At 38.9% G+C, this 22,571-nt stretch overlaps 1 protein-coding gene across 19 annotated transcripts in view; it reads left to right on the top strand.

Moving 5' to 3' along the window:
- The window catches only part of EBF3 (EBF transcription factor 3), a 123,138-nt gene that overhangs the window by 60,928 nt on the left and 39,639 nt on the right, over window positions 1-22,571 (top strand). For 12 of the 19 annotated variants that reach the window (XM_075216019.1, XM_075216021.1, XM_075216008.1 and 9 more), the window contains exons 7-8: window positions 14,237-14,318; window positions 20,134-20,278. In XM_075216019.1, coding sequence (XP_075072120.1) covers window positions 14,237-14,318; window positions 20,134-20,278 — 227 coding nt within the window. The remainder of the gene's footprint in view (window positions 1-14,236; window positions 14,319-20,133; window positions 20,279-22,571) is intronic. The other 7 variants (XM_075216022.1, XM_075216024.1, XM_075216016.1 and 4 more) reach the window with 1 other exon arrangement.

Raw genomic sequence — 22,571 nt, 5'->3', positions numbered from 1 at the left:
GGTCAGTCCTAACATTATCAAATACATATATAATATAATATAATATTATATATATATATATATATATATATATATATATATATATATATATATATATATACACGTGTGTAGTGCAAATACACAAATTTTATGTTGTATGGGGAGATGTGCACAAATGTTTTATTTCTAGAATACTCGTGCTCACACTACCTTGCACATGATATGCACATATGCTAATTACTGTGGACTCTGCAGAGTAATTTGGAATGCCCTTTATCCCAGTATATCTGTGTAACCAAAATTGTATTCTTTTTAACCAAACAATGCTTTCCCTGACTTCGTACATTTCTACAACACACACTGGTGCCAAGTCCATAAATCTACAGGAAATAATACTAAAAAAAAAAAAAAGAAATCTAAAAGGCTTTTGGCTTTGTATCCTTTGTGTTAACATGTAAAAGCACACTAGCCGTTGTGTGTGTGTGTGTGTGTGTGTGTGTGTGTGTATGTGTGACTCCATGTGTATGATTCATTCCAAAGCAGTTTTAGTCTTCATAAAATATTCATTTTGGTTGTGCAGGGCCCTGTAATTGCCATCTCTCACCCTGAATTATTTATATCTTGCACAGACTGACAAAGCTTTGCCATACGGCCTCGGATGAATCAGAAACAGGGATCTCTCCTGCCAACTGCATTAGACTTTCACAAAATATGGCACCAGCGTCATTCTGGGCTGCCTCATCTCTAAAGCCACCTTCTCTTGATTTGACATTTTCTTTACTCCCCCATTGTCTTAGCGAGGCAGAAAGGTTACCTCTTAACTCCGAGTAGCAACCTTTTCTTGCTTGCATTATAGCCGTTGTGCTTGAAAGGACTAATGTATCTTCATCGCCCCTTACTTTTTCATGGCTGGTAACAAGACAGTACATGGGCTCACTTTAGCGTTATATATTATACATTAGGCATAAAATGATGCAAATAGCCCTGAAACACTCTTCAAACGGATAATATAGATCAGTGTGGATTGAGCTACTTGTCAAGAGGAAGAAGAGCAGAAAGAAGGAGTGAAATAAATAAATTAAAAGCCACATCGCGCATGTGTTGACCGCTGACTGAAGTGTGATGGAGCGGATCACTTAGGGGGTGCAGTTCTTGCATTTGGGGGGGGTGTGTCTGCCCCTCTTTGTGAGCTTCATGTGGCTGACTCCCCCATTCACAGCCTCCTAAATGCTGCTATTCACAGTACTCTCTCAGTCCAACATATGCTTATCTTCCAACTCACCAATTTAGAGAGGCGCTGACTGGTATTTCCTTATTCTGTTATTCAGATCCAAATGTTAGAGCTTCGTCCGTGTAAAAATATTTCAGGCAGCTCAGGGGGTACAATGATGGTTTGTTTTCCCTTTCTGAATAATGATTCAGCTATTTTGGAAAAGAAAATTCCATTCCCCGGTGTTAATTCACTAAAAGACATGTTTTTTTCTCTGAACGCTTTGTAGTTGTATGATATTTTAGTCATGTTAATAAATATTGTTGTATATGTTTCTTTTTCTATGCTTGGATTGTGTTTTTTTTTTTTTTTCTGTTTTATAATTTGTTGTTCTAGTTTTCCACATGTGGTTTGAGAAAAAGTTTATTGCAACTTTAACACCTCAGCCTGGTATGAAGCTGAGAGAGAGAGGATTAATTTATGGCTCTTGGCTCATCAGCCAAGGGGAGGTATAAAGGAGAGCTCAGTGCTGTATTAAGTAATGGATAGTTGGGAGACACATTTTTCTTCCATTTGTTGACATGCAGGAGTAATGAAGTTAAAGCTTTGCACACATGTGCCCCCGTCATTAAGCTGCATTACCTGCATTAAAACTAATAATTGCTACTCAGAGCTGTGCTCGCATTAATCATTTATAATGTTTTAATAAGTTTTTAATCAGGATCTAAAAGGATGGAAAGCCTGTCAAAGGCAATTCCCAGCATTAGTGTCTTGCATGCATGTTTGCTTGTAAAGACCGCTGATGTCAGCATTTTTTTCAATTTGAACCCCCACCCCCCAAAACCGAGAAAGCAAAAAAAAAAAAAGGACTTGATAAAGTAAGTGTCATAAAACTGGCATTGTTTTTGATGTTTGGTGCAAAAATGGTCAACATGTGGCTGCCCAGCTGCTGTGGAACTACAACTACATGGGCAGCATGGTGGCTCAGTGGTTAGCACTTCTACCTTACAGCACTGGGGTCATGCGTTCAACTCCTGACCATGGCCTTATCTGTGTGGAGTTTGTATGTTCTCCCCGTGTTTGCGTGGGTTTCCTCCGGGTGCTCTGGTTTCCTCCCACACTCCAAAAAACATACTGGTAGGTTAATTGGCTGGTAACAAAATTTACCCTAGTCTGTCTGTCTCTGTCTGTCTGTGTGTGTGTGTGTTAGGGAATTTAGACTGTAAGCCCCAATAGGGCAGGAACTGATGTGAGTTCTCTGTACTGCGCTGCGGAATTAGTGGCGCTATATAAATAAATGATGATGATGATGATGAACTACAAGTCCCAGCATGATTACTCAGCAAAAGCATGCTCTCAGACCTCATGCACATTTGGCCAACATGGTTTAAGCAATATCTACTCTACAACAATAGTCGACCTCCGAACCTGGCAAGGTATGGCTTTTAACACCATTGGGGACCGACAATCTACAAATGGTCTTCTTAATCTCCCCATAGCCTGCAATAAAAAAGTTAAAAAAAAAATGTCTTCCCCTTCTCCCCTGGAGCTGGCATCAAGTTACTAGGGAGGCATTTGATGTGAGGCAAGTGATGCTGGCATTTTGTCTTAAAGGAGGAACTCGGTGATCAGAGCTGGCAAATAGAGCAGGGTCCAGAGGGAGAGAGAGAGAGAGAGGTTTTAATGAGCCCACAGTGAAAGACAAAATACAGACTGATTGACAGGGCGAGTGATCTGCTCAGGAAATAATGGCAGTTCTGCACTAGCAATTACAAATCAAAAAAAATAGGTGAAGGGGACGGGGGAGGAAGGAAAATATTGCTCATTGAAAAAAAAGAACCCCTGTGTAAATATTGTGCACTTCACGTCTTGTTTTGCTTTTTTCTCTTGAAGAGTTGACTTCTTTTAAAGAGATAACCTTCATGGAACGCCAGTAAAGAATACTGAAAACATCATAAGAGGCTGCAATATAACTGCAGGGAAAGGGTATGGGTTTTTTTTTTCCCTTTGTCTGTGATACTCTCAACTGAACTATTTAAGAAAACAAATTAACGGAAAACAAAATAAGCGACAACTCTCTACAAGGGTACATAGTCCACCGGTAGCGGTCCTACTCCGAACTGCCTGACTGCTGCCAGTTCACTAAGCAACATATTGGACAAGGTCAAAAAAGTTATTAAATCCCATCAGATCTCTTTGCTACCGTTGTAATGAGAATCATTGTAAAAGTACAAGATCATGGTATCTATAAATGCCCCCTTGACAGCAGCTGCTGAACAGTGATGAAAGAAGGGGGCAGGTGGGGGTGAAACCATTATAAAGGGGGTGGGGGGGGGGAAATAAAATGATGAGGTTCTATACCGGACTGCTGTGTGTGTTAGCAGAGTTCTGGTCGGCGAGGGGTTAATTTCCTAAACCTAATAATGTTCAATAGTGAGGTATTTGTCAGGAGATAAAGAAATGATAGAATCTGGGAAGTGAGTCCCTTGGTGATTGTAGTACAAATATTGTTAATGCGGGGTGGTTACTACAGCGGAGGAAAGTAAAATAGCTTCAGTCCTTTGGAGACAAAATCTGCTACAGTAGAGTGGGAACCGTAGACAAAGGCCAGTAATTGTTGAACTGCGAGTCAAGCCATGTATATTTTCAGATCCTTACACATCTACATTTACATGCTGGTTATCATGAATACCTCTGGGATGGGTGCAATTTAAATCCTGCTATTTAACAGTGGCAGATCAGGCAATGCATGGGTCTGTGGTATAGTTCTGTCTTTTCTCTCTCTCTCTCTCTCTCTCCCCTTTTCTATGAATTTCTTCTTCTTTTTTTTTTTTTTTTGGCTTTTGCTCTTTAGGTAAGAGAGAGAGAGAAAGTACTTACAAAGGACATCTGGTTACAGCTGTAAAATTCAATACCCTTACACCATGCACTTTCCATTATGACGTCATGCCTATGTTACAAGTATATGAGACCCATAACTCGAAATGTACAAGAATTTAATAAGTCTGGTGTTAAAGCAATTTGTCATGGCATATTTGAAGTATAAATCAGACTAATGGAGGAGATTCCGCCCCCCTCCACCCCCCAGTATGGCATTAAAGCACAAGAACCCAGTAATAGCTAATGGTAGAAGTTGGAAAAATATAGAGAGGACCTGACATTAAGACCCTAGCATTTTGGAAATCCAATATGTATTGACCTGTGTACTATCTTAGCGCAGAGATCTGGTGTCAGCAGTATGTAGTCTTGTATAGGAACTGCTCATTACAGGTTTTCTGAGGAAAGCGCATTGTCTCTGAAGCTCCAAGACCCGATCAGCTAGAATTGCTCAGTAATCAATACTCAGAGCGACTGATGGCCTGGCTCACACACACAACACAGCTGTGGCCACTGCGCTCAATGACTTACCAGTAATTAGGAGAGACTGCTTGGAAGCAGGAGAGTGCTCACTCTCTCCTCAATCACCGGAAAAAAATCTTTTAAGGACTTTATTTAACCCTTTCATTTTTCATAAAAAGGCTTTACTTATTATTTATTTATTTTTTTTTTCAATCCAATAGTGACAGCAAAAAATAAATAAAAACCTAACATACTAAATTAGAACTACTCTCGCAAGTGTTAATGAAAAGCAAAATACAGTTCAAAAAGCAGTGCAGACATTTTCAAAGAGAATAAACAAAACAAATTGTGTATTTGAACTCAAATTCTATAGACGTTAGAAAACAAATTTTGATCGTATTCGACCACCAAAAATATGCTATTCTCCAACTGGCACGCCAGTGACGTCATGCACTCTCACGCACCCAGATGGACATGCTAGTCCACTTCCATTCTCCATGGAGTGCACACAGATGCTACATGGAAGGAAAATTCACCATGCATTGGGATCGTGGATCCCCGCAGAATAGGCGCATGTCTATTCGACATATGGCGGAAATGGCTTATGGAGCTTACATGCAGCCAAAATGACACTTGCAGCTTTTCCTCCTCTAAGCTTGGAGGCCCCCCCATGCCCTGCATGGTCGTGTGAGCAGGCATGTACCGCATAGGAATCAATAGTCTCTATCATGTTGCATTGTTTTATTTCAGTTTTGTGAAGTATGCAATGGAACTAATAAGCTCATGTGAACAAGCCTTCGCTGTTCCACAGTAAACCTATTTTCCCTCTTGTCAACCAACCAAAGCTGTTTGAGTTAAGAGTTGCTTAAAACATTGGCAGTGGCAGATTTGTGTTGGGCTGCATGGAAATCTCAATGAAGTCTTCATGATGGGAAAGAGAAAAGATTCCGCAACATTGTTTATTGCAAAGTACAGGTATTATCTGTTACTGTGTGAATGTCGGGGTATCTACATTCTGCACCTTGAGAATGACACGAGGTAATAATAGTTTGCAGGCTGTATACACATTTACTGCTAGAAAATAACCTGACCACACATATTACTCTGAGCGGCCTTTACTGTTTGTTGTTGTTGTTTCTTTGTAACATAATGATTACCTGCCTTACTCCCATCAGGTTTACCAATTCTTTTAAGAACCTCTAAGACTTGCCTATTCCCTATAGATGTTCCCATATTCTTTGAACCAGATTGATAAGCTTTTGCATTAATATTTCAATGAAAAGCAGTCAATAAAACAGCAGCTTTTTTTTTTTTTTTCCCACACTCCAGTATTCTGTACGTTGTACTTGTAATCCTGTTTCTGGGAATGTTTGTACCACTACACCCTCGGAAACCGTGTTTATATCCTGGGAATCTAGGTCAGATTATAGTACTGACCAGTACAATGTAATTTGTCAGTGGAGAGTGAATAGAAGCACAGCATACAAGTCTCCCTATGTCATAGGTTAAAGTACTATTTATAAATGCACCCTCCTCCTTTAAATCCCTTGTAATTTACAATGTGTCCACATATTTATAATGCTCTGTGAATTGTGTTGATCCGTTACAGATAATACTCTGCATTGTTTGTGTAGTTGTAATGTATTATTATTAGAATAGTTGATATGACTGGGTGTCTGTTTGGGAATTGAACTCATGACCCCAGTGTTGTGAGGCAGAAGTGCTAACCACTGAGCCACCATCTCAGTAATAAGTTAAAACAATACATTTAGTCAAAGAGACAGCTATCTGTAATAACATATCAGAAGACATTTTAAACAAGTGTTACAAGCTATAACAAATCGGAAGGAACTGGGGGCCACAGGATGCTCAGAGGGCCCTTGCGCCGTCTGTTCCCCGCCATTGTCTTAAAGGATCATTATATTAGAGATTGCTCATTTTGAAAGTATAGCTATTTAGTTATGGTCCTAATGAGTAAAACTATGACAATGTTAATTTTGTGTTCCCAGGCTGTGTTCTCATGCATTTTTGTTCAACCCACAAAATTGTTGTTTCCATTGTGTGTAGGGTACGGGGGCTCTTTAAGGGAATAATACATTTAATAGTTTTTCTTGCTAGTGAAACAAAAATTTCTATCGATGCCAATGGGATACTGCCCCTAGTGGTTAGACTGACATATACAATGCTTGAGTGCATACTTGATTTTTCAAAGTTTACAGAAAGTCCTTGTAAGAACCAGTAAAGACTTATTTAGTGTACATGACAGTGGAGCAGTTTTATATACTGATGCTTATTAACAAGTGTTGTGTGCAAAGTGTATTTATGTGTTTGTCTGACAACCAATCAAATGTTTGCTTTAATTTTCTAACCTTTGTTAGAAAAATAAGAAGTAGAATGGGATTGGTCGCTGTAGGCGGCAGCAGTGTACTTTTATCTGTGTACCAGTTTTCATAGATGTCCCCGATTTTGTGTTCGTAAAAAATTTTAGGCAGGGTTTCTGTTATTTTTCTTTGCACCAAGACGTATTAATTATAGCATGGTTAGTGGCTTTGGTTAGGTGAGAATAAGCACTGATCCTACGGGTATGAGTTGTATGAAGCAGCCACATTTGCTGACTGTACAATTGCATCTGCAACCTCACAACTTGGTAAAGTTGCAGCTTCTGATAAAGAGCTGATAAGACCTTTGTAACATAAAAACATGAGGGAGCCGAGCAGTGTCAAGTAAAACGCATCACGTCAGCTTTTCTCTGACATCCCAAATTCATTCGTTATGTAATTGATAATGGCCTTGGCCAATTATTTCACACATTACAATACACAGAGGTCCCCTTTACAGGTTTTGCAGTGCTGTAATTAGCCATGCTAATATCTCCTTTATTGGTCTTAATATTGCTCAACACCTTTTGCCATCGTGGAACCCACTAGAGCCCCATGGCCTGTCAGGATGGCTGATTATTGAGAAGGATAGCTTTAATCAAACATAATTGCAGTTAATTTTTTTTTTTTTTTCTCTCCTGCTCTCTGTTGCCAGCATCTAATGCCACGGACTCCTTGATATTCCATTAAATTACAATTAAACAGCCTCCTTTGTTTCTGATTGTCCTAAACAACACCACAAACTTCTGTAGCCATTTAAAAGAGAGCTGTTTGGTCGTAATTGCTTCCCCAGCTCACAAAGGGCCAATTTACACAATACCCATGTAGAATTTAAACAGCTCATAATCTAATGGATATTACACAGGAGCCTAACACTACAATTAAAATGATTTTCATCAGATAGGGAAGGTCTGGATAATCAGCTTCATAAAAGTAAATATAAATGAACTAATTCATAGCTTAAATACACACGATAGTGAACGGACTTCTGAAATAAATTTGGGTGGGCTATAGTCACCTAAATAGTTTAGACATTGGAGTAATGGGCACTTGTGAGACAAGTCCACTCCATACAGATGGAGCAGTATATTGGGCAATATCTAACTCGCTTGGCTCACCAACCAGCTAGATCATTATCACACTTTTACTGTTGAAGCGTATGGCCATTAGGGATGATATTTTATGATGTGCGCTTCAGAAAGTGCATTTAAATCTGCTCCATCTGCCTGTATACATGGACTGAGATTCCAATGAGAAGTAATAATTGTTGTAAGAATTAGGCTACGGTACATCTTGGAATTTACTGAGTGTATATATATATTTTTTTTTTTTTTTATAAAGTTCTCCTTTCTCATCCCCCTCTCCTGTCCCCAACTAATTTGTCTTGCAAGGTAAACATAATTTGTTTAAAGGAGTTGGTCTACCGTTGGGCTGATGCTGCCCTCTAAGGTTTTGCCTTTGTGTGAGTTTTGGGCACCCTAGATCAATGTCATCTTCAGAGACCGCCCAAACTGCCCCCTTGCCCCTTCCCCTTGCTTCTTAGCTATTTCAGAGTGGGTTGCTGTGCGGCCACCTCTCGTCTTGGGAGTGTGGCTCTGGGCTGTGATATCATAGCCAGTGGTGGGCTGGCCCGGGGGGCAGGGGGGCATCGCCCCCCCGGGCCGCTCGATCAGGCCGCTATTAGGGCCGGGGGGTAGGCCGCCGGCCGCCCCCCCCGGCTGCAAAATACAATTCTTTCCCCCGCGGCCGCATCTGATGACATCAGATGCGGCCGCATCAGCGCACAGACGGCCGCATCACATGACAGGGGGGATGCGGCCGCGTCATCCCTTTTCATGAGATGCGGCCGCCTGTGTGCCCCCCGGCCACGCCTCTCCCAGCCCGTGTCTGACCATAGCCCAGCGAAACACCTCCGGCCCCCTTACAAACATGGGCAATCAGCAGCCAGCCATGTGGGCAAACGGTGCTCAGTCAGGGGGCCGTGGTAACAATCAAATCACTAAACGGGTAACATTATATCACTTAGGGCTAGATTTACTAAGCTGCGGGTTTGAAAAAGTGGGGATGTAACCTATAGCAACCAATCAGATTCTAGCTTTCATTTATTTAGTACCTTCTACAAAATGACAGCTAGAATCTGATTGGTTGCTATAGGCAACATCCCCACTTTTTCAAACCCGCAGCTTAGTAAATCTAGTCCTTAGTGTTTTAGGCACCCCTTACAGGGTTTTGAGCTGCTGGATTCACCTAGTGGTAGAGCCAGTCCTTTCTGTGACACCGTCTCTTCTTACATGCTCAGGGTTGAATTAAGATTTTTGGGTGCCCAAGGTCAAGTAACTTGTGGTGGCCTCGTTGCCACAGTGGCTCCTGAGGGTTTTGAGCTGCTGTGTTACCGATGCTGCGCGACAAGCCTAGGGTGGTTGGTGACTGCACGGACTGATATGAAGCCACAAGTTCTCAGGTTTGCACAGTCCCCTCAGCCCTTTTGTGGAGGGGGACAATTAGTGAGAGCTCGTGTTGTGTAGCACCCAGTTGCCCTGCCTATAATCCAACCAGTGGTCCTCCAGCTATTATGTGACTGTAAGTCCCGACAGTTGGAGAGACATAGGTTGCTTACCTGTATAACATAGGACCTCATTTAGAGACAGACGCAAAGTCCATTTTAGGCGCATCCAACAAAAAAACACTATCATGCATGTGCAGAAAGCACCAAATCCGCCTGCATCTTGGACGCTATTAACACTTGCGACTCACTGCGAGAGAATGGGAGGAACGTGGAATTGAGAAGGCGTGACCATGTAAATACATCCTAGTCGCAGTGAGGCGCAGACGCAACACACGTCAAAACAGGGCTAAAGCTGTGCGTCAGGAATTACGTGGCGCAAGCATTAGTTAGCTGCAGGAACTGCTCGCAGCTATGTAGGGTATTAAGAGTGGGACGCAACTGGGGTTGCTTGCAACCTGTAATACCCTACCAAGCAGCGACACACTTCCACTCCTACACTTCTTAAACGGACTTTGCGTCCGACTCTAAATGAGGTCCATAGTGTTCAATTGCTCCTTCTTCATAGATCATATGTAATTATTAAACGGGATCTACAGACAATAAAATGTTGTAAAATAAATGTTGTTGTTTTGGGATAATACTGAGACACTGCTTTAGGATTCCCTACATAAGTAGTTATTCTATAACACACTTGTAACATCTTACATAAAATATACTTTTAAAACGCAAGTCTGCTGACTTGTAATACAATCGTGGCTGCAAGACAACCCTAGTGGCAGAGGTTCAGCCTCTTAGGGATTTAAGACACATGCTCCAACTTGTCATTTTATTATTGGTGGCATCTGCTTCTCCATCAATTATATGCTTCATACAGTCTGTTAAGGGTACCAATTTCTAAATGTAAACAATGACCTTCTGTCTGTAGTAGTCTAGGTGAGGTCTGAGCCCCATGGCGCTTCTTTGTAGTGTAAAACTGTAATATTAACGTTTTATTCTCCCCTTCGAAATGAATGCAAAGAGAAATGTGTTGGGGTGGAAAGTTATATTTAGCATTTATGTTGGTGATTTGTGAATGTCGGTGCTTTTGCATGTCTGCACATCTTGTTTATGTAAACACATACACACTATTGCTGTCAACTTTGCATACTTTACTAATTAAGTCCTTTTTAGAGGCTTTGATTTGACTTGTTCTCTCCTTAGCCCTTTCTTAGCTCCCGTCTTCCAGGGAGGCAAGTAAATAAATCCCATATTTCAAGCCTGATTTATACTACCTACTGTGAAAGATTATGACTCTTTAGGGAAATATAGACAGGGTCAGGGAATTAGTGTACATAATGGTCATTTTGATAATAGGCCAACAGATGCAACTGAAAGCATACTGTACACAATTACGCATAATGCACTAATGACAGGTTGGAATTTGTATCGCCTCCCCTCAATTGAGTAACAAATCCATGTTTAGGAGTAATATACAGTTTATTGGTGCTAGAGCCAAAGATTTTCTGACACGAGAGTTTTTTTTTTTTTTTTTCCTTTTTTTTTTTTCCTCCTGCTCATAACAAGAGCATTAAATCCTTTGTGTACCGGGGTCTGGGAAAGAGATATGTAAAGGCAGTTGTCAGATATTTTCTAAGAAAAAGCCAATTAAAGGGTAATAGAGCAAAGGATGAGAATTACCATTTGACTTGAAAGAGTGAATCTATTCGACTCCTGTCTCATGCTCCAACAATAGAATTACTACTCAATGAATAACCATGTTTTAAGCAGGTTTAACAATTAACTATTCCATTGCCAGAAGGTCTTATTGTAATTAAAAAAAATAATAATAATTAAAAAAAATAGCATGCTGGCCTATGGCAGACCCACATTTTTAGATGTTCAGAATGTATAAAAATTGGAAATGAACAGAGAGACTCTGACATAAAGAGAGAGAGAGAGTATGTGTATGTATGCATATATATATATATATATATATATATATATATATATATATATATATATATATATATATATATATATATAATGTAATACGGTGCAATATAGCACGAATTGGGAAGGGAAGATACTCCAGACCTGAAAATTCAATAAGAAAGAGGCTCCCATCCTTAACAATGTAATTAGTGTAATCATGTGTTTCACACTTTCTATTAACAACTGTAATTACTAATAACTTGTTATACATAGTGCATTCTGTGAATGGTAGATAAAGTGCTCTTAGCAGTGAATCTGTGTCCTGGAGGTACATTAGGAGTATAATTACACCCGGCCCACCTTCTGAACAGAGGGTTGCAACTTTTAACAGATATTGATAAAAAAAATTATTTGCATTCTAAATGTTTTTCTCTAGTAGTAGAAGAACACATAACTGTCTAGTGAGCTATAAGAAAAGCTTGCAGCAGAGAGATAAAAAGTTGTGTCAATTGATTATATAGGAAATAAATTGCTGCATTTGTAATGTATATAGAGGTTGGTATTAAGTTTTACACCAGTTAAAGGGTGGAAAGTGCATGCAATCTTTTTTCCTTCTTTTTGCTAAGCGCTTGTAAAATGATTTAATCAGAAAGGCGCTGTGGCTTGTTACATGCATAAGGCAGGGGCTTAAGAGCAGACACATTTGCAGATGAACCGCTTTTACTAGCATCTCGGAGACATGACATTTGTTCAGCAGATTAGCCAGGTTGTAATGTGTGGCATAATTGCACTGTGCGGATGTCCCAGAAGTGAAAACCTAATTGCTTGACAGGACTATAACTTTGAGGCACGTACTCACCTTGTTAGGTCCTTTTTTCTGATGCAGTTTAAATGAAGCCTTGGCCGCAGGTGCGCCCAATTTACCTCGCAACAGAATGTGTGCTGTATAATTGCAGGGTAGTAGTTAGGAGAAATTGGTGGGTGGAATATCAAGTGTCTTTACTGTATGCTGATGGCATATGGCTGTTTGTGTGTCATTGTCAGGACAGATGATCAGGGGTAAAAGGCGCTGGTTTTTGTTTTTTCTAAATGTACATCTCTGGAAATACAAATACTGTGTTAAAGTTTGAACAATAGTCTTTAAATTATTTTATGTTATGTCCGCTCATAGCTCATATCTATTGTAATATATATATATATATATATATATATATATATATATATCTATAGCTATCTATATGTATGTGTGTATATATATATATATATATATATATATATATATATATATATATACACATATATATATACACATACACCTCTCTCTCTCCCCCTCTCTCCCTCTCTCTCTCCCCCTCTCTCTCTCTCCCTCTCTCCCCCCCCTCTCTCTCCCTCTCTCCCCCCCCCTCTCTCCCCCTCTCTCTCTCCCCTGCCCCTCTCTCCCTCTCTCTCCCCCTCTCTCCCCCCTCTCTCCCCCCTCTCTCTCTCTCTCCCCCTCTCTCTCTCTCCCCTCTCTCTCTCCCCCCTCCCTCTCTCTCTCCCCCCTCTCTCTCTCTCTCTCTCTCTCTCTCCCCTCTCTCTCCCCCCTCTCTCTCTCCCCCTATCTCTCTCTCCCTCTCTCTCCCCCCTATCTCTCTCTCCCCCTTCTCTCTCTCTCCACCCACTCTCTCTCTCCCAACTCTCTTTCTCTCTCTCTCTCTCTGTGTATATATATATATATTTATATATATATATATATATATATATGATATCCATTCGCCATCATCTTTTCTATCAATGCATTATATTCAAGAGGAGAGACAAGTTAAACTCTAACTAGAGAAAATTTTACTCTTGCAAATGTGGTCCCTCATCAATATATAACATTTGCTTTGGTCAGTACACCTATTTGGGTGAACAATATTTGTGTATGGTGGCCTCTCTGAGAGTATAGATGTTTATGGTGGTTGTCACTGGTTTCTGACAACTTCTTTTGGGATTTCAGGTGGTCTAGACCCACCCTCTTGTTCTCCTCATCTTTACATAATGCAAAGTCCCAGTGCTAGAAGTTGCCAGGGACAGTATTCAACAACCATAAAAAACTTAGCTGAATAGACATCCTTACTGTGATACAGAGACATATATGTGTACGGGATATCATCTATTTAAAGCTATGTCGTCCGGGATTCGGTGTTTTAAAAGGCTCCACTTATATATTGGAAAGTATTGATTAATAATTTGTCATAAAAATATCAGTATAGCATTATCATATGTCAAAATATGGCCTGCTCCATACAATTTAATATGATTTTAATAACCTGAAATGGTAAATTAATCCAACTTTCTAAAAAGGAAAATTGGAAGTGTTGTCCATAGGGACCAATCAGATTCTAGCTAGCAATCTTCTAGTACATTCTAGAAAATGATACCTAGAATCTGATTGGTTGCTATGGACAACACTTCCACTTTTCCTTTTTAGAATCTTTATCCAGATTATTTAAAGGGACAAAATACACATTAGTTCTTTTTAAAACAATGATAACAACCAAGTACTTTACCATCGCCAGTTATAATTTCGGTAATGCGTAGCCCGGTGAAATTGTTTTTAAACCCCATTGGGCTAAAAAAATAAAAAATTCCAGCAAATTTCAGTGTTTTATGAATAACTGTACACATATATTTATAGTAATTGTTGTCATCCTAAAATAATTATCTACACTTGATAAACATTACACTGTTTATTTCTCTGTTTATTTCTCACTTCTCAGAAGTCTTCCTTTTTGATTGTACCTTGTTAGATTGTTTCCACTTGTGTTTAGACATTTTAAAGTCGCCCTCTGCATTTTCTAAAATATTCAACGCTGTCGGTTTTGTTTGACAGTCTCGTATTTATGACATATTTAAAGGCTTTCCTTTCTATTTCTTTCTTTTCCGTAGATTCTTCCTAAAGTTTTTCCTCAAGTGTAATCAGAACTGCCTGAAGAATGCAGGGAATCCAAGAGATATGCGAAGATTCCAGGTACTCTGATGGAGACAGCCTGGCACTGTGATCCTACTTACACAATCACTTTCCCGTTACATGCAAGTTTGCTGGCAGAATTGTCAGCTGTAGTAGTTTTTAAAGGGATACATTTTAATTCGAAAGACGAAGGACTATGTTAAAAGGAAAGAAGTTTAGTTAGCAGATCTACGAAGCTTCCAAGCAATTTGGCATAATTCTGATATATCCATATTGGAAAACTGCATATTTTGTTAAAATCCATTGGCATTGCCAGCTTGGACCAAAATGGCTATACAATGGCCAATTAAATATATTCTATACAAATTGAGAACCAGTTGAAGACCACGGTCGTTCCATTGAGCACTTAATTAAATAATAAAAAGTTTAAGGGTACCTCCAAAATATTCCATCTTATCTTAGCATTAGAGACACTTCCTATATAGAGTTAACATGATCAAGTTGCATGTAAATAGTCCAAACTGGATAGTCAATTTGGTGAATATGGGTCCAAAACACCTGGTAATCTGTTCATTGAGATCAAACAGATTTCCATAAGGACTGGTGGTAAATTTGGTCACTGGTGACTGCAATCTGCCAGACTGCATTAGCTGCCAGGGTTCCAGTCATTCAGCCTGGGCTCTGAGGAATTAGATCCGTCCAGTTTGGTCACCGACATGTGTGTCTAAATACATTACTAAATGACATCATAGCCAAGCGCCATACTCCCAACATAACAAGAAGCGGCTGTCTGCTTCTCCAACATGTCAGAGTCCGGCACCACGGGGGCATTAAAATTACTGGATGATGGACATTATGTCACCCATTGGCACCCTAGGCATCCGCATAGATCAGCCTAATGTTAGTGCCAGCCCTATTTGGCATGATAGTTATGGTGAAGATGGATTATAGTTTTCTTCCAACCTCTGTTCATCTTTAATCTGGGGCAAAACCCTTGTACTTTTGGTTCTACATACATTTATTTCCTACAAGACGATAAACTGATTGAAAAGTGTATTAAATGCATAAGTGTAATCTTTTGTTTATGTTGGCATCCTTTTCTGATATTCTATAACTAGACCTGATGTACTAGGAGGATAGAGATGAAGTGATGGCAGCTATTTTTGCATCGTGACTTGTATGTAACCATACAACAAAAGAGAGACTAGCCACACAATGCACCTGTGCATTCTTTCCAGGGCTATTAAGATCAGTTAGGGAGATTAGCCTCTTTAGTTCTGAATTAGCACCACTTAAAGGCTGTTTAGCATTGAAGTAGGGGCAAGGCTAACTTCATAGGATAGAAAGACCTATGCTGTGAAAGTTTATTGACACAATAAGCAAATCTTAACTGCCAGACGTCTAGAAGACTGAAGGGCTGAGCTCTTTAGTCTTCCAGATCTCTGGAAGGTAAGATTTGCTTGTGACCAATGAACACAGACACATATTCTTGCATGGGAAGTTAAAGAGCCAGTAAACCCTTCATAAATAACAATATACATAACCCTGCCCGATGTACCTAGACTAGCATCCTCTCCTCCCATTGTGCAGGGGCTGAAGGAGAAGCTCTGCTGGGGTAATATTGTTACCCTATAACATGAGGGGGGACCTCTGCAGGAGGGTAACGACACTGCAGTGCTCTGATGCACGCTTGTCCAATTGAAGCTAGAGCCCTCCTTGCTCTGGAATTACGCGGTTCTCTCAAGAGTTCCAAATGAAGTAACTCACATTGCGTATGGAAGGGACAAAAGTAGATATATTGGGATAGCTCAGGGGGGAAAAGTTATCTCTGAAGGGTTTTCTGATCCATTAAAACAGGTTTAGATGACCAGTGGCTTTCCAGATATTGGAGTGTTGCAGTTTGCCTGTGTCCATGGTATGCCCTCACATTAGAGAGCAGAGTTATGACGATACAATATACCTCTTTTTTCTTTCTACATAGTGTAGTCAAAGTTAGCAAGTCTCCCTAGGTTTGAAAGTTTATTTTTTTTGCCCTGTGTTTGGTATGCCATTCTTGTTCTATATGCTGTATAAGTTTAGATCTATTGAGGGAGAGTTTCACAATCCAGTCAGTTTTGTACAACTGTTATGTCCAGTGGTTAGATGAAAGGGTGTAGTGTGCTTTATCTATCTATTCAGCATCTTATATGACATATAGCAATGCATCTGTCCAGCAGCAATGTCCCAGAAAACTATATTCAAGCGCTAGCTACTACTGAGCAATTCTTATTAATGACATTGGTCATGCCAGCCAATAGGAGCAGACGCTGACTTATAGCAGTTAATGATCAAAAATGACACATGATGTTTGCATTCTGTATGAAGAAGCCTGTGTTATCTTTTCACTTTGTTTTCCTAACTGTAATTCATAAAGTGCTTAACTGCAAGATATATCTTTAAAAAAAAAAAAAAACACACAGGAAAAAACAACTATTCTTCAAAACACTCCAGCGAGCCTCCATTTCTCATGGATCTCAGCTTCAAGTGCCATTGGTAATATTGATCCATGTGAGCAGAGCAGAAGGTCAAGCCTGGGATGACTAGGAGTCTCCTCTTTTGTCTTCCTGATAGCTGGAAAGAAACATCACTCACAAATAATTCTGTGGTCAACAGTGGAACCGTTAGTTAGCAGAGGAAGTCACTGGATCCTCGTTGACTTGGTTTTTTTTTTTCATTTCCATTTTTATTTAATTATTTTAGGGAACTAGGCATAATACAAAGACTAAGCAACTGTATTCAGCTGCTGTAAGTCTGCTCTGCAAAGGTACCAACCAGAAACGAGTTAATGTAGAACAAACGTCTTTTTTTTTTTTTTTGGGGCTGAACTGTTATTTTCCCTTGGTGACTGACCTATATATAAATTGACACAGAAAAGACATTCGTGTTTTCTCCCTGCCTTATTCTGTGTTTTTTTTTTTTGTTCCCTGTGTGTTTCATGCAGTGTAGAGTGGAGGACTGAAACGATGTGTGCACTTTAGTATGGAAAGCAGGCATCCTGTATTTCGTACAGGATGTAATTCACTATAGCAACGCTGCACACAGCCTGCTGACCTCTGTTAAATCTTCAGCTTGACTTACCATGCTGGCTTTTCCTTTTTTTTTTTTTATCTAGATTGTTTTGTATTTTCATTTTGACTTTTAATTAGGTGCTTGTTGATGTTAAATTCCTCAAGCGGTTTTCTGGCGGTGAGAAAGCAAGCATCAAAGTTTACAAAGGATAGGGGATAAATAATGCAATTTTTTAATATGTATACATCGATAATTTCTGCAAACGTAAAAACTGGATAATCATTTGGTCCGTGATTAAACTTAACTGGACAGTTATCCGTTTATATAATGTAATTTACATTGACTTTTGAGCTTTTTGAGCTGTCAAGTGCTATAAGCTACTTAAAGTGTACTCATCAACCCTATCCAATAGAGAAAGCCATCTTGTAGGCTGGACTAATGCTAATGAGTATGCATCCTATAGTAAGTTGGCTCAAACTTCCGTTACTAGTTCCTGCGGAATTTTACAGACTATGGAATCTATGAATAAAAGTGAAAGGGTTGCCCATAGCAACCGGTAAGATTCTTGCTATTCTTAATCTAGTACATTCTAGAATTTGATTGGTTGCTATGGGCAACACCTCCACTGTTCATTTTTTAGATGTTTTGTTAAACCTACCCCTATATTTTGGTTCAGCCCACAGGTATGGCTGCCTTCAGTTTATGTAAGTGCTGACTATGCTTTAAAGAGAAGATTTATCGGAGACAGTTCTTACATGCTTTCCATTGCACCACATATCCTACGATCTCATTATGTAGAGTAATAGCCGGTAGCTTACTGTACCAGCGCACAATATAAAACAGTGTAGTGTCTTTGTTCCCTTGTGACACTTGCCTAACTGCTAGTGAGAGTGGGACACAATTTGCTCTCAGACAGGCCCATATGGCCAGTTTGCTGCTGATGTTTTCACCCCGAAGAGGTCATTTTTATTGACTGTTTCTCTGTCGTGTTGATGAAAACATAAAAATAAATATAGTCTGTTAATGAACCATAAGGCATTATGAGTTGCGTTTAGTTCACATAAAGGATACAGATAGCTATTAACAAAAGTTGCTCTAAATTCTACACTAAACTATATTGGCCAATCAGACATTTGATTTTTATTGTCTAATTTGTACTAGAGTTAGTTGCTGATTCAGCATTTTTAAGCAATGTTAGTACATAGTCTGCTGAGGTGTTTGCCACATTACAGAGTATACAGGCCAAGACGGGATGCTAGATGCTCCCCCAGTTTGTGTGATTGGTCGAACTAAGTGAGCTACAAACGTGCACCTTTTTCTTTGCTGAAAATTGTGTTACAACTTGCTGATCTGATCTGTATTAGTTGCTCAATTAGTCATTCACAACTAAGGCAATATAGTTGCATACCAGTAGCCGATACAGGGATACATATTCACTCATTTTAAGTACTTTTTGATGTACGACAACATCTGTACACATACATATGTATGTGTGTGTGTATATATATATATACATATATATATATATATATATATATATATATATATATACATACACATATGTATATATATACACAGAGAGAGAGTGTGTGTAGAAATCCCCTAAACATCCACTATATTTTGACTCCGCTGTGGCAATTTAATTTAGTCAATTTGAAACCTGAACTATTGTCATCATTCCGGAGTTCTCTTATTAAACTGCACTCGTTATCTGAGCCCCAAAGACTATTCTGGAAAATGTCAACATGTGGATTTTTCTGCAAACAGACCTGAAACATGTGCAATTCTCTACCTAGTTTGGTCCCCACCATAGAACCATTTCCAGGATAAGTTACATAAAGCCCGTACTGAAGGTGTTATTGGTTAACAAGGTTGTGATGTGTTAGTTGTTCTGCTGTGAAGCAGCTGGAGTATAAGAGGGCCCTATCCATCATTTCTTCTATGGCCGCACTATGAACCTGGGCAGCAAGAATAGAACTCTTTCACTCTAATATAAAGAAGGAAATTCCATTGACATACCAGGGTCAATCACCATCCAAATGAACTTGAGAATGGATACATTTCATGGGCTGAAACACTTTCACTATTCATTTTCCATTCAAGCTTTTCATATGCAAAAACATCATTATTGGTTGGTAAATGTAATCATAGAAGTGACAAATGTCTGGAGGGTAATAGAAGTTTTGATGGCTAAAATGTTTTGATTTGCAGAAGTATTTTCTCATTCGTATGTAAGAAGGGTTTTTGAACATTTCTGTACAGGAAGAGAATGCACACCCTAACACCAGTCTTGCTACATTATAACAAAAATGTTTATTAGATCAGTATGGCAGAATATTTGTGTTTGGTAACAAAACCCAAACATTTGCTGATTGCATCATATCAGTATCAAAATCTATTAATAAAAATAGCGATATCATGTTTGTAACGTATAAAAGCTGTTCACACTCATTTGATTTTCCTGGTGATGAATCTGGTCGTTCTGTAAAACAGATCAGATTAGCCAAACGCAGGACGGGATGATTCGATGATCAATATATAACTTCTACACTCTGGTCAGCCAGTGACCATAGTGTAGAAGTTTAGAAACTGTAAAGCTGTTCTGATCCAATGAAATTTTGTAATATAGAAAGATGGTGTCCTAAGCACCTACCAGTATTGACCCAATTGTCCCAAAAACTCCTGAAAGGCTTGATAGTGTGTGTGTGTGTGTGTGTGTGTGTGTGTGTGTGTCAAGCTTGACCATAGCTTTATAAAAAATCTGAAGTTGGATTACTGCCTACATGGTATCTCCTTTTTTGCTAAGTAGAATGTTTCTCTTTTTCAGGTTGTTGTATCGACAACAGTCAATGTGGACGGCCATGTCTTGGCTGTCTCAGACAACATGTTCGTACACAACAATTCCAAACACGGAAGGCGGGCCCGCCGCCTTGACCCCTCAGAAGGTACGGCTCCTTCTTATCTGGAAAATGGTAGGCATACATTTTCATGTCCTTTTTTTCCTTTTGCAATGCATTTTTTTTTTTTATACATCAAGCTTTATTTTGAATACACTATTACATCTATTTTTCCACCTCGATTCATTGATCAACAGACAGTTGGAGATTTTTTTTTAGCACACATGAGATACAACTTGGAAACTATTTAGTCTTCTAACAGCCATTTTCCTTCAGCGCAAATAATTTACAACCAGTAGTGCCATGCAGCTCAAATTTCATTTTTGTTTTTGTTTCTTTGTCTTTTGTTTTGTTTTTGTTTTTTACTTTTTTTTTTTTTTTTTATCATTTAGACTTCAACTTTTTTTTTTTATCTTTTTTTATTCTTTTTTTTTTTTTTGGCAGTTTCATTTAATTTTATATTATTTTTTTTTTGGTTTGCTGGTCACGGAAAAGAGGTACATTCCTAAGTTCTTGTGAGAGTTTGTAGATGGTTGTAAAACACATGACCAAATCTCGAAGGAATTTACTATGAGGTCAACTTCCTGCCATTGGGCCCTTGCCCTGCAGATGGGAGTTGTGTTCTCTGTGGGAAATTCAAAGCAAAATGATCTTGTGCATCTTTACATAAGTTCAATTCTAGGTGCATATGTGCTTTAAAAGAAGAGTCGGTTTAATATATATATATATATATATATATATATATATATATATATATATATATATATTTATATATAATATTTTATTTATTTTTTGGCAAGGGAGTTGCTGAAAGATGCTGATGTGTGGTTATAAAAGAATGGCTACGCTAAATAAATGGCTTATTACAGCGATAAAAAGAAAAATATATATAAAAAAAAAAAGATTTGCATAAAACAACAAGATTGGAGAGCCACGATAAGTGGAACATGATTATTTAGATATCAGAATAAGAGCGCAATTTACAATCTGCCGTGCTGTGCAAAAATAAACTAATTTGTTTTTCTGCAATAATGACTAAGGTAAAAGAGAACAAAATATAATAATTAGAGGTTGCCATACACCCAAGAGTCATTATGGTGTGACGTATTGTTTATCCCTTTCATGTGTACTGAGGATAGGTGTGTGTTTTGCCTAGCAACCATCACTAATGAGGTTCACAATTAAGAAGGTTGGATCCTTTCCCCTAGTCCTCTCCTTCCCTAGGGAGACAGAACTGGCAACATTATAGGTTCAAGTTAGCAAGCTCAGCCCTGTGGTGCTAGATTTTGGTAGAGGTCCAAGCCCAGCCTCCCTCTAATGAGCTATTATGATCTTAGCAAAACACAAGTATTTATTTTTGTAAGCTGCACACAAAAAAATAACTATATGACTCTAAGCAGATTTTTTTTTTTTTTGTAAAATAAAGAACATTCATTTTAATGTTGCTACGTACATTGTATATGAAGCAGAAATCGCATCGTCCCGAAGGACAGACTTGGATGATTTTATTTTCTCGCAGCTGCAAAGATCCGCACAGAATAAAGAAGCTGAACGTGGGGAGCGCGATAAACACAAGAATCCTGCAAAAAAAAAAAATATATATATATATATTGTTTCTTTAGTGCAAAAATAATAATACAAAAAAAATAATACAATACTTTAGTTTGCTTTAGCACTTGCCCAGTGTCTCAGATCGTTACATGGGTGTAAGTACAGACTGATTGTATTGAATATCTCGGTAGATAACATGGGATTTACCGAGTCTTTAAAAACCAAAATAATTTTAAAATAAAATGTTGCCTTGAAATCGCCCCGCGTGATCAAATAAAACCAGACGTAAAAAAAAATATATATATAATAATCATCATAATATGTACCTGCATGCATTCTCCACCTGCTAACACCTCATTATCCAATAATCTAATGTTCACCAGTATTATATATAAACTGAACCTAGACCATTTCCAAGCAAACTAATTCCCCCTGCTGCTTCAGTGGACGCCTGCCATGGAATATCTTCTGTCCTCACAAAGCATGGCAAATTATTGCAGTGGTTAAAATGAGAAGAGAGGAGAGGAGGAAAATAAAAGAAAGATCCTTCCTAAAGTCTGATATTTCATTATATTTCTTTTTATTCCTTGTCACTTTTAACAGAAAAGACTTACTAACCGTATAAACCTTAAGCAACTTCTATCGCTGCATCCACCAGGCCTGCAGCATAGAAATGATTTGCATGCCAAGTACTTGTAATGCAGTTAGGTTTATGCAATAACGACAACTGAATCCAGGCTGCAGGGTTTTAGTGAGTTAAAGAGAACAGATGGCCCTAGGAGAGGTAAAAGGTATAATCCTATCAGCTGGTGTATCA

Source organism: Mixophyes fleayi, chromosome 6, assembly GCF_038048845.1.
Source record: "Mixophyes fleayi isolate aMixFle1 chromosome 6, aMixFle1.hap1, whole genome shotgun sequence".
NCBI lineage: Eukaryota > Metazoa > Chordata > Amphibia > Anura > Limnodynastidae > Mixophyes > Mixophyes fleayi.
Note: the sequence above shows the minus strand (reverse complement) of the source record. Positions and strands in the feature narration are given on the sequence as shown.